At 47.6% G+C, this 19,581-nt stretch overlaps 8 protein-coding genes across 8 annotated transcripts; 6 read left to right on the top strand and 2 right to left on the bottom strand.

Moving 5' to 3' along the window:
• Window positions 1-2,193: 2,193 nt before the first annotated feature.
• Window positions 2,194-3,350, top strand: BO79DRAFT_280815 (uncharacterized protein; the record flags this gene model as incomplete). The annotated part of the gene is made up of 1 exon (XM_025688088.1): window positions 2,194-3,350. The coding sequence occupies one exon, from the start codon at window positions 2,194-2,196 to the stop codon at window positions 3,271-3,273; it is 1,080 nt and encodes a 359-aa protein (XP_025541567.1). The 3' UTR covers window positions 3,274-3,350.
• Window positions 3,351-4,532: 1,182 nt separating this feature from the next.
• Window positions 4,533-5,552, top strand: BO79DRAFT_226518 (F-box protein; the record flags this gene model as incomplete). Its single annotated transcript, XM_025683801.1, has 1 exon — window positions 4,533-5,552. The coding sequence occupies one exon, from the start codon at window positions 4,533-4,535 to the stop codon at window positions 5,550-5,552; it is 1,020 nt and encodes a 339-aa protein (XP_025541566.1).
• Window positions 5,553-6,376: 824 nt separating this feature from the next.
• BO79DRAFT_252914 (F-box protein) lies at window positions 6,377-7,273 on the top strand (the record flags this gene model as incomplete). Its single annotated transcript, XM_025685958.1, has 1 exon — window positions 6,377-7,273. The coding sequence occupies one exon, from the start codon at window positions 6,377-6,379 to the stop codon at window positions 7,271-7,273; it is 897 nt and encodes a 298-aa protein (XP_025541565.1).
• A 1,577-nt stretch (window positions 7,274-8,850) lies between these two features.
• On the top strand, window positions 8,851-9,654 carry BO79DRAFT_252913 (uncharacterized protein; the record flags this gene model as incomplete). The annotated part of the gene is made up of 1 exon (XM_025685957.1): window positions 8,851-9,654. The coding sequence occupies one exon, from the start codon at window positions 8,851-8,853 to the stop codon at window positions 9,652-9,654; it is 804 nt and encodes a 267-aa protein (XP_025541564.1).
• A 702-nt stretch (window positions 9,655-10,356) lies between these two features.
• Window positions 10,357-13,981, bottom strand: BO79DRAFT_252912 (uncharacterized protein; the record flags this gene model as incomplete). Its single annotated transcript, XM_025685956.1, has 6 exons — window positions 10,357-11,073; window positions 11,140-11,670; window positions 11,721-11,885; window positions 11,949-12,353; window positions 12,408-12,761; window positions 12,893-13,981. The coding sequence occupies 6 exons, from the start codon at window positions 13,979-13,981 to the stop codon at window positions 10,357-10,359; spliced, it is 3,261 nt and encodes a 1,086-aa protein (XP_025541563.1).
• Window positions 13,982-14,410: 429 nt separating this feature from the next.
• On the top strand, window positions 14,411-15,212 carry BO79DRAFT_208171 (uncharacterized protein). The gene has a single exon (XM_025682332.1). The coding sequence runs from the start codon at window positions 14,482-14,484 to the stop codon at window positions 15,058-15,060; it is 579 nt and encodes a 192-aa protein (XP_025541562.1). The 5' UTR covers window positions 14,411-14,481; the 3' UTR covers window positions 15,061-15,212.
• Window positions 15,213-15,912: 700 nt separating this feature from the next.
• BO79DRAFT_286241 (SDR family oxidoreductase) lies at window positions 15,913-16,921 on the top strand (the record flags this gene model as incomplete). The annotated part of the gene is made up of 3 exons (XM_025688444.1): window positions 15,913-16,348; window positions 16,419-16,765; window positions 16,815-16,921. 3 exons carry the CDS (start codon window positions 15,913-15,915, stop codon window positions 16,857-16,859), a joined length of 828 nt encoding a protein of 275 aa, XP_025541561.1. The 3' UTR covers window positions 16,860-16,921.
• Window positions 16,922-17,117: 196 nt separating this feature from the next.
• Window positions 17,118-18,815, bottom strand: BO79DRAFT_280811 (FAD-dependent oxidoreductase; the record flags this gene model as incomplete). The annotated part of the gene is made up of 8 exons (XM_025688087.1): window positions 17,118-17,216; window positions 17,266-17,394; window positions 17,447-17,583; window positions 17,675-17,831; window positions 17,884-18,153; window positions 18,203-18,408; window positions 18,455-18,498; window positions 18,550-18,815. The coding sequence occupies 8 exons, from the start codon at window positions 18,813-18,815 to the stop codon at window positions 17,118-17,120; spliced, it is 1,308 nt and encodes a 435-aa protein (XP_025541560.1).
• Between the last annotated feature and the right edge of the window lie 766 nt (window positions 18,816-19,581).

Raw genomic sequence — 19,581 nt, 5'->3', positions numbered from 1 at the left:
TTTCTTCTTTGCTTCTGTAGTGATTGATATTGTTTCATCTGGGCAGGGTGGAGAGTCTGCATTGAAGAGTATTGTATTCATAGTTATATTTCTAGATCCATCAATAGACATTGCAGTCCAGTCAACCATATCTTCACATATTCCATTCATAGCCGTCCATAGAATTCACCCCAATCAACAGTGATGGAACCCCATCATTCAATCTTATCCTAATAATTACAATTCCAAATACTCTAAACCCCTCTATATATAATCCAAAGACCCTCCTAATACCTCCCCTCGTCCTACTTCATCTCCCACCGTCACCATCAAGCACCACACTCCTCGCTGCACCATCAAACCTCAACATCACGTGAACACCACATCGCCACCCTCGCCACTCCCCCACCCAACCAATCAGCATCACCGACCTTGTCCATGACACCGACACATCTGGAAACGTCGATCGGCATCGGCATCGGCATCATGCTGACTTCGGCATTTAATGGAACCTTCCCGACCACCATGTGACCGCATCCAACCGGCAAGTTCCTATCCCTATATGGTGAAATAAATATCGGGAATCTGCGAAGAAGCAACATTCATCGGGAGTCTCCGTCGCTTGATTGCTTCTGTCGCTTTATATTGTTAATTGCACGTGAGGTCACGAGCGAGTATATAAGAAAGACTTCAAGTACCAGGTCATGTACCTTTTTTGGTTCTCAGGCCTGGAGATAGGGGGTGGGGACATGGTCGATACTTTTATATTTATGATGGGGTGTTTTATAATGTGGTGGGATTGGATAGCTATTCCAAAATGATGTTTCCATTCTGGTCTGGTTGATCTGTCGGTTGCTGGGAGGTTATTCTTGACGATACAAGAAGTTATTTTTCATGTTGCAAGAGATGATACAATGGTACGTGAGTTTGCTGACTGCTCTGTATGGGATGATACCACCAGTCTACTTGAGACTTCCATGCCTGGTCAGAATACGAATTATTCTTTGAAAAAGACACTGGAGAATGGTCTTTTATTCTCCATGCTACCTGCTGGAAGATCCTTCTGAAAGAATACCAGGAGGTATATTTGAAGCTTGCAAGGGCCAGCAATATTCTACATGCTATCCTCTATTGTTCTTATGGGATGGCACATGTACTAATAACCTATGTCATGGCTTTGGGATGTCTTAACGGCCGTGTTTCAGGAAGATTTTGATATGGCATCACGGCTCGCTCTGGATAATGAGGAAGAGAGCTATCAAGGGGAGGCTTATGCGTTGGTAAACTTCCTCCAATTTGCCTTTATGTTCTGGGGTGGACATCGGTATTGTCTATAACAGGATTGGGTTTCAAAGGACATATTTGCTTGACCCATCTGCTATTTGCAAACTACACTCTCGATTACACTATATACTGGTGTGAATAATAATAGTAAGAGAAGAGAGCAGCAGACCTTGAATTCTTTTTGGACTTGTTTGTCTCTCGCTAACCGCCTAAAAGTGTCCGGGTGTCTTGACCAGCGCGAAGGATTGGATTACGGTATACTCCAGAGAGAACGTACGGAAAGCTCTAGAGAAATATCACCAGAGGCGCAAGCCAACAATAAAGACGAATACATTAGCCCACATCTGCAACACCACAGCGGGACCTCCGATGATAGTTCCTGGCAGTGCGGGTCCGTCGACCTGTCAGATGATGACGTGATAGTGTCGCACATGATCTTGGATTACTGGAGAGAAAGATGATTATTATCAGCAAGTACCAATACCACAAAACGCTCCCTTTCTGAAGCCCGTTGGAATCAATATGGCCAGTCTTGGTGTTCCTGTCTATTTCAGGATCCGGGGTAAGGTTTCACAGTACGTTAGCGCCGCAACGACGGGGTTGCTATATTTAGCTCGGCGCCTAAGATGAACATCAGATAACCATGACCACTCCACATTCTTGATGAGGAAAACTGACAACATCGGCGCGTATAGATTTTCTGGACCGTCCAATAGTTTAAGAGGGAGGTATGTGATGATGTGCTCTTACGCAGCCTAATAACATGGACTATAAAAACGGGTGCCAGACACCACCTTCTAGACTCCTAACTGTCCGTTTACATTCATCTACTATCATTTTACTACTGCGAAATCCCAATATACCAACGAAGCACCTAATAATCTACCACCAACAAACAACTAATTCTATTAATCACCATCAACTGCCAAAATGACCACCTTCTACATCCCAGTCGAACTCATGTCATACTACTATATCACCATCGATATAGACACCCCCATATTGCACCCATTGCCCTGTGGTATACCATATGACGAAACGACAAGTTACTGTCAGATGTCCAACACCACCCACATCGAAAGGGATATACCATATGACACAACGACAGATTACTGTCCCATTACCGACACCACCCACATCGAACGCAGAGACAGCGGCATCTTTATCCCCTCAAACCCCCCATCCCCCGAACCAAGCACCATCACCATCAACCCAAAACCAACAACAACAACAACAACAACCACAACAACATACACTGCACCCTCCCGTTGGACAACCTTAACCACCCAAGCCGAGCAAACCAAAGCCCTTGACTTCCTTACCAACAACTGCCACACGATCCAAACCCTCCAAGCAGCAAACTACACCATCACCCCGGATACAACAAAGAACAACATCCGCTTCCAACAAACCCCAGACACATACAACCCTTCCGCCCGCCGCGCCATCTCACTCGACTGCGAAATGGTAACCGACATCACGGGCCGCACCCAGCTCTGCCAAGTCAGCTTGGTAGACGTCCTCACGGGAGAACTCCTCCTCGATCAGCCTGTGCTGCCTACCGAGCCGGTCTCCGACTGGAAGACGAAATGGAGCGGGATGACAGCCGAACTCATGGACCAGCACGTCGCCGCTGGAAGAACAGTGAACGGGTACGAAGAGGCACGGGCCCGTGTGTGGGATTTTGTCGACCAGAATACGATTTTGGTCGGCCAGAGTCTGAACTTCGACCTCGATGTGTTGGGCATCGTGCATGATAGGGTCGTGGATACGTACCTTCTCATGAAGGGGGAGAGGAGAGGGAGGAGCTGTCGCCTACGAGATATCGTTAGGGATTGCTGTGGGGTCGAGATTCAGAGAGGGGAAGAGGTCCAAGAGGGACATGATTGTGCGGAGGATTGCTATGCTGCCAGGGAGGTGGCACTGTGGGCTGTGGAGAATCTGGGGAAGGATGAAGGTGGAGGAGGGGGCGGTACCCAAGGATTATTCTGTGTTGAGAGCTTCATGTAATGGGTACTACCTCTCGGTGAAGGATTGTGCTTCCTCGTGTGGAGCCGGGTTATACTTTCGAGAGTCTGGGGAAAGATGGGGGTAGTACCCGAAGTTTATTTTGTGTTGAGAGCTTCATATAATGGGTACTATTTTCCGATGGAGAGTTACGCTTCCTCGTGTGGAGCAATTTTATACTTCTCTACTTCTTGATAGACTCTACATCAAGAAGCGTGAGTCAAATCTATGATGACTTTCAATTGTCTTTTGCAATATTTCCTGCGACATGCTACAGTGTCTTGCGTCTTGATGTGCCTCGTGATGCTGAATGGACTGTTCTGCGCCTGGACGAAAAGAATCAACACGTACTATAACGCTCGCGTTGTCCGATCATGGGATACTGATGGTCGGCCAATATTGAATGGTCGACAATTACTATAACACTGTTGTCTTGTCAGGTTTGCCGGAAGCATCATTGGGCTGTTATGGAGGTATGGGGTGAACTCCATGGCTCCTTTCTCATTTGAGATGGCTCAGATGGTGCCTTGTGTGGCTCACCTTGGATGATCTGGCGCGGGTGATGCAGAGCACTATGCATTTTCTATATATTGATGACTTGACTACGATGAGATATGAGATACCCGGTTTACGCTATGAATAAATTGAAACTATCCACTACGCTTTTGTTGCTGTTTTCCTGTTCTGACTGTAGCTGTGAAGGTGTACTGAACGATTGACTCATAGCTACTATGTAGCTGTAAGAATGACGAGATATTCGTGGCATAGAAAACGATGGAAAGTAACATGCATCGACATGACATATGCGTAGAATGTAAGTGTCTTCTGCATACAAAGACATTCTTTCTCGTCAATGCTCATGCTCGACAAAGGGTGGTCCCGCCATAAATTGATGATTTGATATGCACACAAAGAGCATAAAGCTGACAAACCTTAAATACGAGCAGCATCAACAATGGCTACAACATACTTTTAATTCATTGAAATTGTACATGGCATATCCTTACTCACAAGGGCTTATTCCATACCATTCATGTTGTGTCACACTTATATATAGCCCATCCTTGCACGTCATCCAAACAGCATCAACGATTCCACACTGCTAAAAAAGCACGAACTACGTTACACAAACCCAACCCTAAAGCAAGTCACCAATTACATCTACCACAATGACTACAACAGAATCGACCACAACCACCATGGCTACTCAAGAACCAACCACATCCACAAAGCTCATAGCATCATCCACCCCCACCCCAATGATGGACACCGTCTTCAGCATCACCGAACTAGTTGAGTGCATCCTCCTCCGCTTCGACCCATTCGACCTGATGCGCGCCCAACTTGTCTGCCGCCAATGGCGCACGCTAATCACCACGCGCAGCCCGCTCCGAGCAGTCTTATTCTACGACTTCGCCCACCTGTACCCCACCGAACCAACCTTCAACCCATTGATGCGATATCTCTTCCCAGTGCTGTTCCCCACCCCGGACTCCACCAAGCCCACCTCCCCAATCTTCATGCCCGAAGACATACAGCATATGCGCCTCGGCGACGACACAGCCTACCACAAGGCGGTCTTCCGCCCGGAAGCCTCCTGGCGACGCATGAGACCCATGAATATCCCGTGCCGGGTGCGCAAAGTAGTCCGAAAGACAGTCCGGGATGATCAAAACCCAGCGAAGAACCTGCTGGTGTATGATAAAGAGGCCGGACAGGATCCGGTGCTGGGAGCGACGATGGAGCTCGTTTGGGATGTGTTGTTGCATGAGATAGGGTTTTGGCCGACGAATGGGATGGCGGTAGAGTGGAGAGCTGTGAGGGAGGGGAGCGGGGAGTGGGATAATAACTGGAAGGAGGGGGTTAGTGATGAGGAGAAGAGAAGGCTGAGGGCGCCGTATGAGTGCTCGTTTGTGTGTGCGAGTCCGGAGAGGATGCTGGGGTGGTGTGATCGGCGTCAGTTTACGTTTGTGAGGGTGAAGCCGCCAATTAAGATGAAGTCAACGGCGGGGGAGTATTTGGGGATTAGGAATCAGTATGAAATGGATAAGTTTGACTCGGGGTATTATGGCCCGGATAAGCCTCCGAAGTTTGCGCATAGGGGGGAGTGGGAGTGGGTTAATGATGATGGGACTAGAACTTTCGACTACAACAATAACGAGGATAAAATAAGGCCTGCTGAGGATGAGGATGATAGTGGCACGGAGTGGTCTTGGGATGAGGCGAGGGAGTACTTTGAGAGGCCGGATTGCTATTGGGTGCCTACTCATACGCCGCTTTGAGATGATTGGGTTGGGGTATATATAGTCTTGGTTAAATTACGGTCTTCCACCGGTGGTGCTGGGTATGCTGGTGATGCTGGTGATGCTGGGTAGTTGGTAGTGGTAACAGTACACTCTAGGACTGTGCAATGAGAATTTGCCTACACTGGAAGCGGAATGCTTGAGTTCTGTCATGGAATAGTTATAATTGCTGTGGCTACTAAAGCAATGCTATAAATAGATACCTTCTTTGCACATGCGGAAAGATAGGATTGATTTGCTTTGCGCAAGAAGGGATATGCCTCCAGCCAATAGAAAATTGGACGAGCAGAAGGCCACAGCGACAGGCCTCTGCTCCACTGACATGGAGCAGGAAATTACCAATTGACGAGGACATGTTTCGTTCCGGATTGCTCCACCCCCGTGTTAAGAAATGATCATCTGCTAAGCTTCAGCAAATCCTTTGGCAGCGCCACCACTTTCAATCTAGCCTATCAAGAGATGACAGCAGTTTGTGTAACATCGTAAAATGAGGAATCCAGTCAAAAATATCCAACATCCGCTGTCATCATGTTGAAGGTATCTGATTATGTGTATGACATAAGTAAGGGTATTGTAAAGGCCGGAACCAGGCCATGATGCACTGATGGGATGATGGAAAGTCGCATTCGGATTACGTCGTCATTCGGACAATGCTTCCGAGCAAAGCGTCGATGTGACAACAAGCTGATAGTATTGTGAGACAGTATAAGTACGCTCGTCTCCCCTACATCTCTGCAGGACTGTCATGCTCTAGATTCTCCTAGAGTGTCTCATAGCATCAGAACATACCACGCATAGCCCAAATGGACGTCCTCGACGAACAGAAAAGTCCATTATTCGTGGCATGGGACGATGCTTCCTCAGATCCCGACTGCCCGACGGAAAGCTCAACAACCCCGGGAGACGTTAACGGCGACAAAGGACACACGGCTGCGCAAGCGGCACTCGCAATTCCGGAGCTTGTAGAGATGATACTTGTCAGACTCGGCTTTGCGGACTTGCTGAGGATGGAGCAGGTCTGTCGATCCTGGCAGTTCATAATGAGGGGGTCCATTATCATCCGACGGGCTCTGTTCTTCGAGCAGACTTCGGCCTCTTATAATGAAGAGCCGGCGCTTAATCCTTTCTTCCAGAAGTGGTTCTGTCCTGGATACTACTGTAAAAACATTGGGGGTTACTTCGTTCAACGCGGGCCAAGCGGGAAGTTCGCATGGTTTGAGGATGCCAAGCTGAAAGAAATCGTTTTATACGAGAAGGCATCATGGCGACGGATGTGGCCATCGACTGTCCCTGTTGTCCTCGAAGCTGTTAGCCTGCACACGAAGAGGCAGGACCCAGGGCCGGGGATTAGTGATCATGTCGACTTGAACAGGGAGCACAGTCTTCTGAGAAGTGATACCAACGGCATGAATCTCAGCGGATTCCTGGAGGCGATGATATCGCTAATGAACCATTCCAAGTCGCCGGAATTCACTGTGTTCTGGAAGAAGACGGCAGATAATAGTGGTAGACCACGTTGGCAACTGATTGCTATCTTGAACCCAAGCCAGCTGATGTCACCGCGTACTGACACTAAACCGATTTATCCTGGGATTTCGAAGATGGATTTTGCTGAACTCCTTAATGATGATGAGCTGAGCAGATTCCTCTCCTGGACCGATGTGGTCGACGATTACTATAACACTCATGTTGACTGGTGATAGACTACTGATGGATGCTCAGCAGGGCGATATCAGCATATGGCGTTTCTTATGTACGGGGGGAGTCAGATGTTTGCAGAACATGTTGCTTTTTTAGATAGATATGTGCACAATAAAATCTAGGATCGATGCTGAAATCAACGTTACACTTTGCTGAAATCATACTGTCACAGTCAGAAAGAACAAAAGGCTACCGTATTTGGATATTGGCATACAGTCACGCTTTCAGTACATTGGAATGCGTCACCATGTCCATGGTATAATTAATCGTAAACTGCTCTGAATACGCATATTTTATTTCATCACAGCTAGGTTAGGAATGGTCAGCTCGGAAGAGACCAGCCATCTGGCGATTTCTTCTGCGGCTTACTGCTATGAGAAATGTTCACGTGATCAATGGTCGAAAAGGTCAACAAGAGGGTGAATGATTCAATTCCTTTGTAGGAGGTACCTCATGAGCCATTATTAGGACAACTGATGGTTGGAAATGAGAGAGTGCGGCTCGTTCCACTAGGTATTGTTGACGGGATGTGACTACTTCCGGATTTCTTGTGCACAAAATAGACAAGTGAATATCAGTTCTTTCACTGGTCAAAAGGAATAAGTAAATTGCATTGTGGAACATACTAATGTTTATAGTCCTATGAATGTTGGTTTTAAAAGAGCGGAATTGTCCTACGTAGAGATAATCGTCTCGACATGTTGAGAAATTTAAATGCATGACTTCTTCACGTTCGATAGGTATTCGAGGTGATAAGTCCAGCAACATTAACGCGACAACTGAGGTGCTGCGCCTCCCCAAATTGCCAGAGAAAGTCTTGCTCTATCAATTATGGCGCCTCAAAACTGGTATACCAACCTTGGAAAATCTCATTGACATGGAAGATCTAAGAATACAGATCCCCACTCAAACTGTGGAAGAAGAATAGCAAGATGGACTTATACGTGAGGATCAATCTTGTTGCCTTTGGGTAGCCAATGTTCTTAAAAGCCATGGGCAAGACGCGAGGCACATTGCCAACCAAGTCTACGCCTCCGATTGGATCGGACCGAGGATTCAGCATAGTAAAGTTATGGGAAGCCCTAAGCCATTATATGACCATATACAACGCAACCTCTCTGCGCATTTGTTTAGCGATATTGTGAACAGGAATGTGCCTATTAAGCACCCAGCATGTGTTCTGTGAATCCTTTGTCATACACACCCTTTAGAAGAAGATAGGCGATGTATTATAACCCCAAATAAAACATTGAACATGGGACCTTCCATATATTAGAAACAAACTCTCCATCCCAAGTAGGCGCCACTTCTGCTTATTTAGCATGCCGATAAACAACACCATCACGGAAGAGAAACAAAATCCAAGTTAGACGGGTAAAGACAAAGTTCAGCCAACACAACATGGATCCTCCCACTCGAAGTTTACAAAACAACGACTACCACTCCTCCGTAGACACCATTGGTGACCTTCACAGGCATAAATACTCACAAGCATAAAAGAAGATATAACTGCCATGGCCTGTCCAACATCAGCCCCCTTCCATATTCAACAAAAGGGTCAAGAAAGATGTCAACAATGCCTAACCAACAGCCCCTCAGCCCACTCATCCCCAGAAGCGTTCCCCAAACTACCATACCCAACATTGTACCCCATCACCTTCACCATCACACTTCCTCCCGCCATACAGGAGACAACAACTCATCTCCTCGCGCTATGCAAAACCGCTTACCTCCACTCATGCTCCCCGGCGCGTCCCCACGGCTTTCAACCCTGGAACCCTCTACCACCACAACAAGCCCTTCCCCCTCCTTTCCATCTCCCTCCTCCTCTACTTCCTCTGACCCTCTGGCGGACATTGTCAGGTCCACACCCAATCAACAGGCCCTTACAGAAGAACAAATCTTGAAGCTCTGGCACAAAATCTTAGTCAAGATCTACCCACCAAACGGCGAGTTCACTCACGATCTCCGCACCGCTGAGATCAACGGAGCTCGTATCGTTTACTGCCTGGTCAAACAGAACACCTGGCCTAGTCCTGGGACCGAACCCGTTTCTTCTCCAATGGCTATCATCTTGTGCAAGGAGGCTGAGGAGTACCATCGCGAGGATACATGGGATCGGACTTCAAATCAACTGGCGCAGCTGAGTAAGTGTCCAGGACAGCCTTGGTGCGCTGTGGCGTATGGGAGCAGGTTGGTGTGCATGTATAGGTGTACCCAGAAACTTGAGGGGTTTGAGATGTTTAGGATGGGTAGTTGGATGTTTGATGTTGGGGTTTGGAATGGAAGAGCTTTGTTGAAGCAGCTTTTGGATGATGTCAAGTTTGGGAAGTGGAAGGCAATGAATAAAGGGAGGGGGCCGAATTTTCGAGGACTTTAGGTGGTGATTGGGGTGTGCCCGTGGCAAAGGAGGCATCTGTGGCGTGCATCTGGTGGAGGAGAAGCAGGCATAGCACAGTCTAATACTGACGAAATGTGGTTGTGGGTGGAGGAGCCAGAAGCATTTATGATATTATCCTATTGACTATCACTGTTCGGCCAGTTAATTACAATTATGACGAATAATAACTCCCTGTGGAACATAGAGCGTTGGAGGGCTCCCAAAGAACGATATACATGACCAAGAATACTTTATATCCAGGATTTATAATACCAAACTATAACATAATAAACCAATCGGCAACTATTTAATAATAAACAATCTCCAGTGGAGTCATAGATCATTATGACCAGCAATTTGAAATAGAAGGGAGTAAGCTCATGAAAGTACAAAGTAGGAAAGAATAGGAAAGGACACAAAAAGCACAAATAACCGAAGTCAGAAAGGAGAAGCTACACGAAGGCTCTTACGAGCTCCAGTGCAGTCACGGGGGCCTTCGACCAGATGGAAGACAGGAGTGGGCGAGCCATCTTCGGAAGACTAACGTGAACGTCGATCTACCCTTAGAACAACAACCAACCAACCAACCAACCAACCAATCCATCAATTGAAGTTGGGCATGCTTTGGTTGGTGGTAATGGACGATAGATATCCAAATCTATGAAGAAGTGAGTTTACTATGTGTCTCATATAGCAGTCATCTCAAACGGAATTCTCCTGCAGCAGAACTAGCCCCACATTCAAGTCCATTCGAACATCAGAAATATAGAGACCTACTACTTCACCATCTGGAATCTGCGAAGGTAGTGTATGAAGCGTTTTCCATCCATCGTCAAAGTTGTAGTGTCTCTGGTCAATATCAATCATGTACCGAGAGATCTCGCCATCGCATACTAGATCCTGAAAGTTCTTATAATTGTCAAAGGATTGCGTAGTGACTTGACCAGTTTTCGCGTTTTTGAAGGAGAAATACAAGGTTCCGACATTAATATCACGGGAGAAACTCGCCGGAAAATAAATGAACGTTCGTTCAAGTCTTACATATATGTCAACGAAATCTTCAATGCCTTTACGGATAACAACCTTGTAAAGGCGGTCTTCCTTTTCAACCGTGATTCCGGGCAACGTAGGATCACCGGTGGTGGCAGTGCCGGCGTTGATAGTTCGCCCAGACTCGTAAGTGAACCTCAATCCTGAGATTCCTTTCCACATCGAGCGGGTTTGAAATGGGGTAATTGAAATTAAGCGGTCGGTGCCGTTTCCGAGTGTCCATAGTACCTTGTGAGGTTCCTCCCATGGGTATTTTGTTTCTCTGAACAAGCCGCCGCTCCAACACGTCAAATGACGGGCTCGCGATAAAGGGGCCATAATGGGAAAGATTGAATCCCAGGTATCAATCATTACCCACATAAGCAAGGACTGGAAATTTGTTATCGAGAGTGTACATTATGGCGTGTAGGCTCTCGGGTGGCAGGGCAATCTTACCAACTTCTCCAAGTAACTGCTCTGGAAGGTCAAGCAGACTATTCCACCCTCGTCAGAGGGCCGAGTCGGTGGCCACACGAAAGATTGAGTATGAGTCGATATTCCAATTTGCATCACACGACCAACGGGCCGTGAGTAATTGAAAAATCTTGTAGCTCCCCTAAGCCAAAGTCGAATTTCCGTTATAGGCTCATTTTCCGGCAAAGTAATTGTACCAACCTCAGTGATCCACTGCCCCAGAATAACGGGACGGGCGGCACTATATTCTAGCCATAAGCCAGAGATCTCATCTGACCGTCTGGGACGACCGTCTTGTCCACAGGAAAATCGTATTCTGACGATGCCATCTAGGGAGGCAGTAGTGTAGTCATAACATCGGCGTTCGACATAATCACTTATGTCGTCTATTCTCTTCCCCTCAAGCTTTGGCATCTGATGCTTGTCGGTCCCCAAAAGTTGTGGCTGATGCAATTCTACGGCATTCGCCGTTTCACATTGTAATCCGAATGTCTGGAACGAATCACCGGCGTCCTATGGATAATTGTGAGCGACATCTGTTTGCGGGGGGATATACGACGTACTTCAAGAACAGAAGTGAAGCCAACAATAACTTCTCCTCTAGGTGCCCTTATTATATTACTCATATGGTCAAGCTTGTCTTGCCAGTCCGGATCGCAGCCCGCACTGTACGGACCGATGAGTCGATTAGCTACGAATGTTATGTCGCCTCTAAAGTTAGTGAGCATCTAGGAAGTATATATTAGCGCATCCGGTACGATCGCTGGCTTGTGGTTATAGAATTAGCATACCCTAAGTGCGACGACAACGTCCGATCTTCGATCGTATGCAACGCCCTGTATTCTCTCTCCTTTGGGTCCATCGATTAGGAATGACATTTCTATCATTCCTTGACGGCCGAAGTGCAATGGTTCCAGTCCAACAAAGTAGAAGCTTAAACCTAGTATAGGACATTGGGGCTTGGAGATGTGCGCTACGACTCGGCTTAGGTGCGCTAGCCTTTCCCCGCGCTCACCGCCAAAGTCAATGTTCAGGAAACGATTAAGAACTTGGGAAGAAAGAGCCTGAAGCCCAGGCAACAAGCGCGGTCCAGCTCGTGGGGGACATGGTGTCCATACTGGCTCGAGCTGCGGTGGCTGGCTAGGTGGAGAACAGGATGGGCTGTCGTCGATTCCCATTCCGACCATTTTGAATGCCTGTTGCAGTTTTAGCTGACGCACTTGACTCCATAACTATTGTAAAATACATACGTCAAAGGGTGCTAGAACATGAAGCTCTTCGACAGGCCTCTCCGGAACCAAATGTCCGTATGAAATATGCGCCTCCTTGGATTCTGTGTTCCCAATCCATCTTGTCCAGCAAGTGAGCGTGTCGCGCCTCAAGAGTAATCTCAAGCCGACAATGCCTCCTGCACATATTGCCACGCCAAAACCTACAACGTCTTGCGATGAAGGAAACATGACAAAAGGCTGCTTCTTCTGACCAGTATAACCAAGAAGGCGCGTTTGCTCCTGACCAGTATAAGTGTCTGTGAGTGTGAAACGCAGGCCGGCTATGTATTCTCGGGAACCAAAGGTTACCAGAAAAGCCTCTGCTCCGTCGATCTGTCCGTTCCCAGTGGGTAACGCTAATTCCGTCTCACGTATGGTTCTGCCTCCAGATACTAGAAGGTTATAATTATATTGACCAGTCTTCTCCTCCGTTGTGATGAATTTTGTTGAATGCCGCTGCACACGCGGTAGAGTATGTGAATCGCCAGGATAGAAGGCACCACGGACAAAATTCCACTTTCAACAGTGTGATGCTGGAGCAAATCGGCATGTTTGGAGATAAAATTCCATATCCGACGTCGACTTTTGAGGCCCCAATTTTCCGGAAGATGCAGTGCCGCTTTGATTGCGAAGTAAGCTCGACGCCCATTTGACACTGGTCCAGTCAGTATTGGCAACGCAAAGTCCATCTCAAAACCGGGGCAAAAGCGGCTCCACCAAAAGCCTTGTGGCAGGGACATGACACCAGTTTTGGCAGCTACCCAAGGAGAGGCCAATCTCAGGTCCCCCACCGATTTTGAGGATAGGTAGCTGGAAATATAATGTATCATTTCAGTTGGGAGAGTGGAAAACCTATCACTGTCGGCACCAATGGTGCTGGGGACACTGATAGTACAAGGGAAGCTATCATGTTCGCGCCCTGGAAGGAACAAGCTTTCCACACTAAGTAAGTGAGAGGGGTTAACCAAGAGATAAGCATGTTGACTGCGGATAATATCCGCCTCAGGGCTGTCAAATTGTCGCTGAAAGTGGGCTGCGCCCTCAGAGCCATGCTCCGAGTCTTCAATGCAAGTACCTTTCCACACGGAACAGTAGAGTATAGCGTGTAAGGTAGTACAAATTCTTGTAACGTTCGATTCCGTTCGTGGTGTGCTTTGGATAATGATATCCCAGCAGCCGGCATGAAGGATGAAAGACCAGTGTCCATCAATATCAAGGAATTTGACATATTCTTCACGTTGGGCATGTCGGTCTGTGATAGAAGCTTCTGGTTCAGGCGTGGCGAGAACTCTCTCATTGGGGTCGAGGTAACCTATACCACTGATTGTAGCCGGGGCCCAAAATACGTGACGTCTGACTGTTTGCCACACGGCAATAATCAGCCCGGGCGAACAATGAAACCAACGGAGGTTAGAGGTCATAAGATGAGGGAATAACGAACCCACACGAATCATCTGGTACCATTCCAGCGCCGTTACCTCGCCTAGTGCATTGACCGTAACTGGCTCGATAACGACCCCACAAATGGGGCAGAAGAAGTTCCTGCGTACCATCGTGATCAATTGTCGATCCACGTATTGGGCGACTGTTGGGAGGTGTCCAGACCACTTTCGAGGGGGTCAGGTCACAATTAGATTGAATAGCCTAATCAAGCCGAAGGGTCGGAGTGAGCCTGATTTACTTGACGGGCCAATGGAGGATGGAGCAACTCAGTGACTTTGATGGGAAATGGAGATGGCGAAGCCTGGGACGAAGAGGGGCAGATGGAACTTGTTTGCACGCATTGTATCAGGTGACACAGGTTACACGGTGTGAACTCTCAGTGACAGCAGACACTGGTCAATAAACATGGCGAGTAAGCAGATATGATAGATGCACATTCGTGTACATCAACACGTGCAGAGCCGCAGCCGCAGCCACAGCCTGGAAGGTGGGGCTTTAGCGCGGGACTCAACTCCTACCCTCTTCACACCATAGAACTCCTCACATTGATTGAAAGATCATCACGATCTGGATAGATTGCCCTGCGACATCGAAATCTACATTCGACAATATGACATCTCAACCCATATCCGTCTTCTTCCGTCACGTCACTCTATTCAGCGCGCTCACCGCTATCAAACCGGACTCGACCGTATCGCCTGTCAGCATCTTCTGGACAAACGCATGCATCGCCTTCTTTCCACTGTTCTCGGGATTCAAGGTTGCCGGCAATGAGGTAGTCTGGGGAGATGACAAACTGCCTGATTGCATCGTGCTACAAATCGCCATGCTTGACCCTTCCCCAGAGCCTCGGCGCAACGATACTGTTCCATCCGAAAACCTAGTATTCGTTGTGCAGTGTCGAAGCTATGAAAAGGACAATCCGTCCGAGTGGGAATCAGCAGAGGGTCAACTACTGGATTACTGCCTGGGGCACATCCGTGGAATAACGCGAACCTTTGCAGCCACGGCAATTGGAACCAGAGTCAGATTCTGGAGATACGACAAACCAGAACTCACGCCTTTATTTGCCAATGATAAGACCTATCATCTGCTTGATGGTTCTGATAGTTGTGAAGTTGAACAGTGTCTGAACTATATTCGAGAAAATGGATGGAACTGGGTGCAGTATGGCACCCGGCGGCCATGATAGCTTCAAGGACGTCTCTTTGGTTCTGAAATGTTTTCCTGTCGCAGCGAGGTTGCAGAAAGCATATTTTGTGAGGATTCATGATACTGTTGTTTTGCTTTGTCTTGAATTTTGTCCATCCTGGCCAAGATGCCACTATTTGATACTTTCGGGGGGAAATGTGGAAGATTTTCAAATCAAACGTTGTTCCGTGATAAACAGTCGATTACAAGCTAAGTGACTATCATGGTGTGTAATGAACACGGTTGGATAAATGCATCATGGGGTCTAACGGCTTCGGTTATCTTTGTCGGTGGATATGTCACCCCCGGCCAAATCTTAACAACTGGTGCCGCGAGCCTTAGACAAGCACAGCAGTAGTTGATCCAGGATAGATTGACTGAGATTCTGAGAATGTCAAAAATGTAGAATTTGGTACATTGAGTGGCCTTACATATCTGGGTAAATGCTACTCGGGTTGTCACCCTCTAGCCCGCTAATCATAGATGCTAACCGATTCTGTGGGAAAAAGAAACGAAATGAAGTCCACCTCATTCAGCTACTCCAGTGTGCTCATCAAACAATGCACAACAACAACTTGCATCCTGGAAGACTCATTTTTCATCATCCCCCAATGAACCAACTCACCGCAACATACCAGACTATTCCCCATTCAGCCCGATAAGATAACGTTATTATTAATAGAACCCACGAGATCCGTAATCCACTGGTCCATTTTCTGCCCGGATACGAGATCTCCACAACCCGTAAGCTTACCTCCTTGCTCCTTGTTCTGGCTTTATAAACCCCATCATCCCCGATCCTTGCAATTCAATGTTTGTGTGCCTCACGACCTTATCAAACTAACCAACCATGTCCCTCCCAACCGTTCTCATCACCGGCTGCAGCGCAGGCGGTATCGGCTCCGCCCTAGCCGAGGCCTTCCACGAGCGGAACCACCACGTCATTGCGACTGCCCGTTCCATGGATAAAATATCCCATCTGTCAAAGTATCCCAACATGACGCTTCTCAAATTAGATGTGACTTCTGCCGATGATATTGCCGCCGCTGTGGAAGCTGTGAAATCCCTTACGGGCGGAAAGCTCGACTATCTAGTTAACAACTCCGGTCTCCCGCTTACGTTTCCGGCACTGGAGACGGATATCGAGAAAGCCAGAGAGATCTTTGATGTCAACTTCTGGGGTGTTGTGAGAATGGTGAACGCATTCTCTGAGATGGTTATTGCAGCCAAGGGAGTTATCGCGAATCATTGCTCCATGGGTGGGGTCATGACGGTTCCGTGGAATGGTCCGTGCTTAAATTTCGCTGCTGGGTGAGCAGGAGTTGGTGGACATGATTTAACTAACTTGGGATATAGCATTCTATACATCTTCAAAAGCAGCATTGAAATCATATAGCGAGGGTCTACGCCATGAGCTCGCACCATTTGACGTCAAAGTCGTGACCATCATGACTGGTGTCGTGGGGTCGAATCTCTGGACTCGCGCACCGGAGTTGAATCTGGAGGGATCAAGGTATGCGCCTGCGACGAAGGAGATAATGGATATTGCGACGGGAGCGAATACAGGCGGCACTATGCCTTGCTCCGATTATGCCCGTCGGGTGGTTGATGATTTGGTGGGTGGGAAGACTGGCCTTATTTGGAGGGGGAAGATGGCCTCCATTGGGTGGTTTTTGACGTCGTTTATGCCGACGTGGGTTTTGGTATGTATCTCTTTTGCTGACAAGGGGTGAGTTTGCTTAATTGGTACAGGATATGATGACGAATCACATGAGCGGACTGGACAAGCTGGGTTGATGTGAGGAAGAGGTAGCAAAACTTATAAAGGCTACCGTGTTCTTGGTGTTGTAGGGGGGTTTTCTATTATTCTATCAGTGACTTGGAACCAAGACTTATTGCAGATGCATATATACTGTATGATAAATCAACATGGGATATCGGAAATGGGCGTCACGTTTAGACATATCTCCTTTCAAGAAGAATTTATATCATTTCTATCAGTCTACTTCTAAAAACTTTGTCTTATCCCACAACCAAATACCAATGTTGCTGTATCTACAGCCGAGAATTCAAATCTTCCCCACGACCCGACTGCTCCACCGCTGCGCGCCGAGCATCTTCGGCTTCGGAAGTTTCCCTCCACGCCTCCTCAACCTATGACTAAAGTCAGCATATCGAATCAGTATTTACAATGGTGACATACATTATAGCGATACAACCATCCATGATCATCATCCCACTTATTCGCAACAATCAACGATACCGCTTCGTCGAAATCGTCCGTCTTTTTCACCGACACATCCGATTTCCCATAACCATCCAAAATGTCATACTACAAGATCCTGAGTATATGTAGACTCATATACTTTCCTGGGGGTGCTTACCATGGCAGCATAATGTGGAGCTCGAACTCTATCGAACAGTTCCAGTCCGTCTTGTATTGGCAGTCCGCGCTCATGGGCCCACTTCACGGCGCGCGTAAGTACGTAGACGTCCTCGAGTGCGAAGCCGGCGCCGGCGCCTAAACAAGTTAGTGAGTTCTCTCGCTAGTTTAGATGTTCACCCTTTACCGAATGCACCGGAAAGAGCTGTATATGGTTAGCATTTGGGACACTCAGAGAATGATGAGGACATACGGTGCGATGCGTCCCCGACAAGTGCGATCGATCCATGAGAAATAACACTAGATAACCGTGGTCCAGAGAAAAGGGCAAATTTCTTGACAACCTTGATCTTCTCAAGCACGCTTTGAAGAGCAGGCGAGAATTCCTACTCGATCTGATCAGCAGTGAGTATACGGATATGCATGAAAGGAATATACTTTGTATCTCCAGCTGAACTCCTCTACACTCGCATCCTGTCCCCAGCTCACAGGAGCAGTCTCCGCGGTCTGGGGAACTCGCGCGGCAATCTCATAAACATTGTTTTTCAAGTTGCAGGTATACAGACGATCGGCTGGTCCATGCCAGAAGGTCACGGAGTCCGGGATGCCGGGTATGCTTAGGATGTCGCGGGCGTCTGCGAGTGCGCGATACGCCGTGGTTCCGATGTACTTGAGACGGTGTTTGGGGTGGGCGAATTGTCGGACAACCTAAAATGTGAGTGACGGGTCAAGTATTGAACAAGGGTTGGTCACTGACTGATCGGACACCATCAGCTCCAACAAGAAGATCCACCTCGTCGGTGTGGCCGTCTTCAAAGCGTAGGAAGAATGCTTCTGAGGGAACCTGAGACACTTCTACTAGTCGACTTGAGAGTCGTAGCTTTGATTTGTCAACACCTTTCAGTAGAGCTTGTTGAAGTACGGATCGAAGCGTGCGAGCATGAAGATAGCGAGAAGGTGTGCCTGATACGGTCAGAAGCCAGGCAATTCAAGTTTTGGGGGTCCATACCTTCCTGTCCCTTTGACAACAATAGCTCCCCAGTCTTCCCGTTTCTACATGTCAATTGTTCAGTCATATCCTTTTATAAGAGGCAGAATACCCACCGATGCTGGACTGCATGTCCATCTGCAGGACGAAACAAGTCTTTTGGATCGACATTGTCATACACCCCAAATATATCGAGCATGCGCCACGTATTCTGTTGAATGCTGATTCCTGCACCGACTTCCCGAAGCTCCCGGGCCTGCTCGTAGACACGTAATTCAACATAGGGTAGTTTGGAAAATTCAATAGCCGCTCCAAGGCCTGCTGGACCGGCCCCAATTATAGCAACTCGCAACTTATCTGGAGATCCCGAGTCTGTAGTCATCTTGTGTGGCCGAATGCGAGAACTTTGGTACTCGGGGCGGAATGCACATTCGGGTCTTGGTTGACAATCTTACGGATAATGGCCGCATTTAAGTAGTCTGCCACGTTTATGCATTTGGCTAGGTTCGTGGCATTTGGAGACAATGATAGGTTCGATAAGGTGGCAGACAAGGAATTGTCATTATCAATCATACTATGGAATTGCGTGATTGGCGTTGGTTGTGGCGTGGAGAGGCGGGGTTGTGCTCCGGGTTTCACAGGAACCGCGACGGACTGCTTTAGTGGTGATATTAAGGTATTGCAAGATAATTTGCGATACTTATAAACACCGATTCCATGTACCAATTTAAACGATCTGCCCGGAATTCAGGAGACTATGGGTATTGGCCTGGTGCGATCGCAATCACTCAAACATGAGTCGCTCACTCACTTACTTTACCAACATGCTCATTTTGATCATAACATTGGGAAAGACGGCATATGCACGCATATATACCGCGAGTCACAAAACATTTCAACGATCTGACATTAGTAGCAACATCATGCCGTGACAGGACTATCAGTAGCCCATCAAGTTGGAACCAATCATCCAGTACACTCATAGGACTCCCTGACAAACATGGTTAATCAGAATAATGCCTTTTTGAAAATTTTGGGAAGATCCAAATAGTAGGAGAATGGGTCCAGCATACCGAGGTTATTCAGACCGGATGTTGCCCTGGAATGTCACTGGCCGATGCTGATTGGTCAAGGGAGCATTCACGCTG

The sequence above is a fragment of the Aspergillus costaricaensis genome, assembly GCF_003184835.1.
Source record: "Aspergillus costaricaensis CBS 115574 unplaced genomic scaffold BO79scaffold_9, whole genome shotgun sequence".
Classification (NCBI taxonomy): Eukaryota; Fungi; Ascomycota; class Eurotiomycetes; order Eurotiales; family Aspergillaceae; genus Aspergillus; species Aspergillus costaricensis.
The sequence above is the reverse complement of the archived record's forward strand: the minus strand, read 5'-3'. Positions and strand labels throughout refer to the sequence as shown.